This window comes from Rhinopithecus bieti, unplaced genomic scaffold (genome assembly GCF_001698545.2).
Source record: "Rhinopithecus bieti isolate Rb0 unplaced genomic scaffold, ASM169854v2 scaffold_51905, whole genome shotgun sequence".
Classification (NCBI taxonomy): domain Eukaryota; kingdom Metazoa; phylum Chordata; class Mammalia; order Primates; family Cercopithecidae; genus Rhinopithecus; species Rhinopithecus bieti.
In genome coordinates, this window is record NW_016821253.1 from 1,224,123 (window position 1) to 1,230,122 (window position 6,000).

General features: G+C 42.6%; 1 protein-coding gene across 13 annotated transcripts in view; it reads left to right on the plus strand.

Annotated features, from left to right (window-relative positions):
- Positions 1 to 6,000, plus strand: part of SNTG2 (syntrophin gamma 2) — a 414,561-nt gene that overhangs the window by 325,525 nt on the left and 83,036 nt on the right. For all 13 annotated transcript variants that reach the window (XM_017860345.1, XM_017860346.1, XM_017860347.1 and 10 more), the window contains one exon: positions 3,872 to 3,943. In XM_017860345.1, the coding sequence (XP_017715834.1) occupies positions 3,872 to 3,943 (72 nt within the window). The remainder of the gene's footprint in view (positions 1 to 3,871; positions 3,944 to 6,000) is intronic.

Genomic DNA, 6,000 nt, shown 5'->3' on the forward strand with positions numbered 1-6,000 from the left:
CGGACCTGAGACTTGCCATCACCAACAGGGACCCAGAGATGCCGAGGCTGTTGCTGGCCATGCTGCACTGACATGGCAGGTCTGGCGCGGACCTGAGACTTGCCATCACCAACAGGGACCCAGAGATGCCGAGGCTGTTGCTGGCCATGCTGCACTTAGGGAGTCGTGGGTACATCAACAGTAAATCGCTTAAAAATAAAAGTCGGGATCTCTGAGCCTCACTCCAAACTTGCTAAATCTGAACCGCTCGGATGGGGTGCAGGAATCTGCATCGGCAGGTGACGCCTGGCCCCACTCAGGCATGGCACAAACACACTAGGTGTGCCCTGCTTCAGAACAGTACTCCAGACTTTCAGTATTGTCACTGCATTGTGGGCTACGCACACCTTGAATTTTGAGCTTTACATTAATGTAAATGTGTGTGTGCTTATATATATACACAAAGGTATATATATATCTCTCTCTCTACATGTGTTAATACACATATGTATGTATAGCCACGCATTGCTTAAGGACAGGTATATATTCCAGAAAATGCACAGTTGGGCAATTTTGTCATTGTGCAAACATCATAGGGTGTACTTACAGAAACCTGGATGATCTGTATATTTTTATTTATGTATTTTTACATATAGAAAACCAAATGCTCCAGCACCATTACTGACTATGACTCCCTTCCTCTAGTCGATCTGCAAGGCCAGTATCAAATTCCATCGACCGGATTTCTGTATATGCTCCATTAGAACCTATGGGGCCACCATGGTCTATGCAGTCCATTGTTGACTGAAGGGTTGTGATGTGTGCATGACTATATACACACACACGCACACACACACATTTGTATATGTGTACAGAGGCCTTTTACTAGCTTTCCTAACATTAAGCTCAATTTAGCCAAGTTTTTTCACGTTTGTTGCAGCAGCCTACTTCCTATCTGGACTACAAGCTACGCAGAACCTAACCAACGCACGAGATGCTCTTCCTGGATACCTTGGAAATGGTTTTATCTTAAATAATCCCCTTCTGTTACATGGTCATGTTCAGCATTGAATTGTTGTAGCCTAGATATTTTCTAGAGCTATAACTAGTGAAATAAAAAGTGAGAAGAGCCCTAAAGGACATGATGAATTTTTTGGTGATAATTTTTTTCTGGCGGAAACTCAGAGGAACCTGATGCCTGCACTTTCACTAAATTAGAGAAGTGTTCACGTCACAGCCACGTAGGGAGAGGAAGGATATCTGTGGAAGGCTGGAGCCAGGCTGAGGGTGCTCTGCAGAAAGGATCACACACATGAAGGCACCTCGGCTGCGGGTCAGCAGGGTGGAGCGGATGGCAGGGCCGCTGGGACTTGGAAGAGGGGAGGGAGACCTGCCAGGGCTGTCAGGAAAGGCCTCAGGGCTGGGTCTGAGCTGAGTCCTTAAGAAGCCATGAGGTTCAGGTAGGCAGGGAAAGAACAATGATGAGAAAGACCCGCTTTTTAAAAAAAATCAATAGACCTGTGTTTTGGGCGATTTTAGATTTACAGAAAACTGAGTGGAAGGTAAAGACTAGCCTGTGCCCCTCACCTCCCCCACCTTCCCTGTTCCTCACACTTGTCCTGTGGTGCATTATCACAGCAGGAGCTAGTGTAGATACTTCCACACTCATAACATCCACGTGGCTCAAGGGGACTTCCCAGGGCTCTCAGGGTGGCGGCATTTTCTTCAAGTCCGCAATAGAAATGGTTCCCTCGGAAGCCCAAGCACCTTCTTACCTGTGTCTCCGATGGAGGCACATTCTCTTCCCCGGATCAATCATGGTGGTGAAGATGATGAGAATTCTGGCCTGAATTGTGTGTGGACTGCGCCTCGCCTCCCTGGGCTGGGGCAAGGTCATAGCTCTGGGAGCGGAGAAGGGATCCCCCGGGGGAGACACGGCCACTGGCAGGAGGAGTAAAAGAGCAGGAGGAAGGCAGGACTATGGCAAGAACAGCAGACGCCACAGGGACAAACAGAAAGGGGCTTAATAAACGGTTGATGGATGCAGCGGAAGGAGGGAAAGACTAGACCTGCCTTCTGCGGACAGCAAAGAGCACAGCCTCCTCCAAGCTTTGTCTTAGAACAGGACTCAAATCCCTGCTGTTCTGCCACATGTTGATAACAGACTAGTATGGAAAATATATTCAATGTGACATAATCTAATACAGTGACCACGTATATTAATCGCAGCACTATAACAATGGTGAAACCTAAAAGCAATCTACAATGTCCGTCACAAAGGTAAAGCTTATGAAAACCGTAACTCCACGCGGAAATTCTAAGCAGTAGTTACAATTGTATTTCTGAATAACATTTAATGACATAGGAAAATGCTGATATTACAAACTATGTTTTGAAAAGTATAAAACCATGAATATGTATAAGGTATATTTACAGCAACAAGTAAACTTGGGAAGATGTCTCTGAATAGGGTGTTTAGTGGGGTTTTTTTCCTCTTTATATTTACAGCCTCCAAAAATAAGCAGCATTGTCCTAACTGGGAAAGTTAAAAATGGTGGATCCATAATCCTGTATTTTCCAGTAATAGAACCAGCACCTGAGCTGTGACATTAGGCAGTAGCATAAAACACTGGCCAGGGTGGGAACAGGTGAGGGAAGGGAGAGGCAGGTGCAGTATTGAGGAATCAGTGGGCACTGCTGTGGAATTCAGGGTGATGTTTTATTTCAGGCATCCATCAGCATGGCTCCCCAGCTCTCAAGAGAAGGGGTCCTGGAGTTTCTGGCTTTTAAACTCTGAAATAAGCACCTGAAACTCTCTCTAGCAAATTCAAGATGTAACTCTTATGACCTGAATACTAGATCCAAAAGGAACCTTAAAGTTCGTATTCTAATTGGCCATTCTCACTTTCAAATTGTTCCCTTTACTTAGTGTTTTATTGCCGAAATCACAATTGCAATGAGCTGACTCTAGGGCAATTAAATATTAAATGGCAAACTATTTGTGTAATTTTTTACATTTCACTTGTGATGACTTTAAAAATGTCTTGAGAATTTTATTTGGTGCAAGGATTACCAGAAAGTCACCGATTAATTAAAGCCAAGACAATTTCAGAGTTTCAAGGACATAATTCAGTGCACTTTGGATTATTTTACTGGCTGAAGGAAAAGTGCAGGGTCAACAATAGAAAACATCAAATTTGTTACACTCACTGTTGAATATTTTAGATTTTTCTGCATGAAATAATTTAACTTAGAGATTATGTATCTGAACTTGAATTGTAAACTGTGGAGCATTATTCAAAAGTGAGATTAGTTTGGTCATTATTATTATTAAAATAGTTGTGAACTACAACAGGTCAGACCAATGAAAAATGTATTTGATTAAATTGGTTAGTAAGTTTTTCATTCACTTCTGAAATAGAACTAAGTTTATTTCTAAAAAGCAAAAGACTGTCTACCCAATATTTTCTGTCCATTTTTCTGCTCCAGTAAATATATAAACTCATTTACTTTCACATGCATTAAATGTTACCTGAAATTAATCCCTAATTTAAAAGGAATCCTAAATGATTTTCAAAAATTATGCCCAATTGCGTGTGATAGATAAGATATCATAGATATCAATCTTATCTATCTAAGATAAGATAAAGGAGATAGACATTTTCCTGTCAGTAATGGAGCTATTATATTTGCCACAAACTGACAGAGATGAGGATGTGGCGACTCATCAAAACTCAGCAGTACGTAAAGTTTATTGTGACCAATTTATACTAATGGGGACTTAGGATTTAATTGAGGTAGACACACATGCAGTCACACTATTGTAAATTTTTAAAATTTTCAACTAAAAGTAGCATGCTGCTTTTCATGGAACGTTTTCTGTTTCTTGCAGGTGAGCACATTCGACTGGGTGCGAGCAGAAAGGACCTACCACCTCTGTGAGGTGCTGTTTAAAGTTCACAAGGTAGGGATCTTTTGCACTTTAGATGCTTTCATACAGTAAGATGCCCTTTGGGCTTGCAGAATGAGAGGACTGTTTGTTCCGCATGGTCCATTGAAACAGCAAAATTTGAATGGACGATCTGGACCCATCCCCCATTCCTACCCGGTACGTGGGTTCCAGCTGTCACCCTGTTGCTCATCCAGGCAGGATGCATGGATGACGGTGTGTCTGTGTGTATGTGGTATGTGGTGTTTGTGTGTGTTTTGGGGGAGAGATGTGTTTTAGGACGTCCACTTACAATAATTTATTCCAAGAACTTTAGGTTCTGTTGCTGCTGCTGCTGTTATTGAAATTGTTTTCAACAAATCAGATACAAATTTGCCTCAGGGTCTGGCCAGTTTGCTGCTCATGGTTCCTAGGGTAGGTAGGGACCGAACCTTCCTCCAGGAGACACACCTCACTGGTGGTGCTGCCCGGAGCCTGGAGGTGCAGCAGGGCCCTACCCAGGCCCCCACCCGCCTGACCGCAGAGGTGTCTCCACAGCCAGGCGACGATGTGCTCACCGTGGCCGGGGGCCACCGTGTCCTAGTATGTGACTCAGTGCATCACGTGAACAACCCACCTGTGTCGTTCTCATGTAGGAGTACACAAAACAAAGACAAATAGGCATATTAAGTGAAAGTTTAAAAAACACACCTTTTAGTCTGAGAATTTGGCCTTAAAGAGTTATCAGTCTAAAGTTAGAAGATAAAGATTTATTTTTTTTTTTTTTGAGACGGAGTCTCGCTCTGTCGCCCAGGCTGGAGTGCAGTGGCCGGATCTCAGCTCACTGCAAGCTCCGCCTCCTGGGTTTACGCCATTCTCTCGCCTCAGCCTCCCGAGTAGCTGGGACTACAGGTGCCGCCACCTCGCCCGGCTAATTTTTTGTATTTTTTTAGTAGAGACGGGGTTTCACCATGTTAGCCAGGATGGTCTCGATCTCCTGACCTCGTGATCCGCCCATCTCGGCCTCCCAAAGTGCTGGGATTACAGGCTTGAGCCACTGCGCCCGGCCTAGAAGATAAAGATTTATCTTTCAAAGTTTGGTTTGTTTTCTTAAATTGAAAATGTCCTCAAAAATAATATTCTCTATCTGTAGTTGCTTTGTTTTAAATTTAAATCTGGAATTTCAGACTGCCTTTAATGGAAACATGTGAAAGGGAAATACATTTCCATAATAATGTTATCAAATGATAAATACATTTATTTCTCATTTTTGAAGAATTTATTTGGGCAACATTTTTCTGCATTGTTCCTATTTTTGTTGAATATGGTAATGAAGGAGATGAAGGAAAGGGCTGGATGTATTTAAATTAAGACTCCTAATTACAGGTTGTAATAAACAATCATTGATCAGAAAGTGAACATTTCTGTGCTAGGCATATTCATTAAAAAATGGAAGAAAATAGAATAAAATATTAACTGTGGTTTTCTCTCAGTGATGGCTTTTCTAGCTATTGTTGCTTTCATTTTAAAAACTATTTTGTTTTCTAAGTTATCTGTGACAAGAATGCATTATTTTGAAAATGATAAAAAGGAAGCCTTGTGTTAACGTGAGCCTCTTGGTCGCAGATGATACGCAGGTCGTTTCATTGATCACAGTTCCACAGAGGAATTCGTAGAAGGATTCGTGACCTTTTCGTTTCCTTTGCATGGGCTCCTCATCAACACGTTTTCACTTCCTCCCCTCTTGTTTCAGAGGATTCCCCTTCCATGCACCTGAGACGTTCCTTAGGTACTGGGTGTCTTTGAGAGACTATTGTATCTTTTTTTTTCTTTTTTTTTTTTTATTATACTTTAAGTTCTAGGGTACATGTGCATAACGTGCAGGTTTGTTACATATGTATACTTGTGCCATGTTGGTGTGCTGCACCCATCAACGCGTCAGCACCCATCAACTTGTCATTTATATCAGGTGTAACTCCCAATGCCATCCCTCCCCGCTCCCCCCTCCCCATGATAGGCCCCAGTGTGTGATGTTCCCCTTCCCGAGTCCAAGTGATCTCATTGTTCAGTTCCCACCTATGAGTGAGAACATG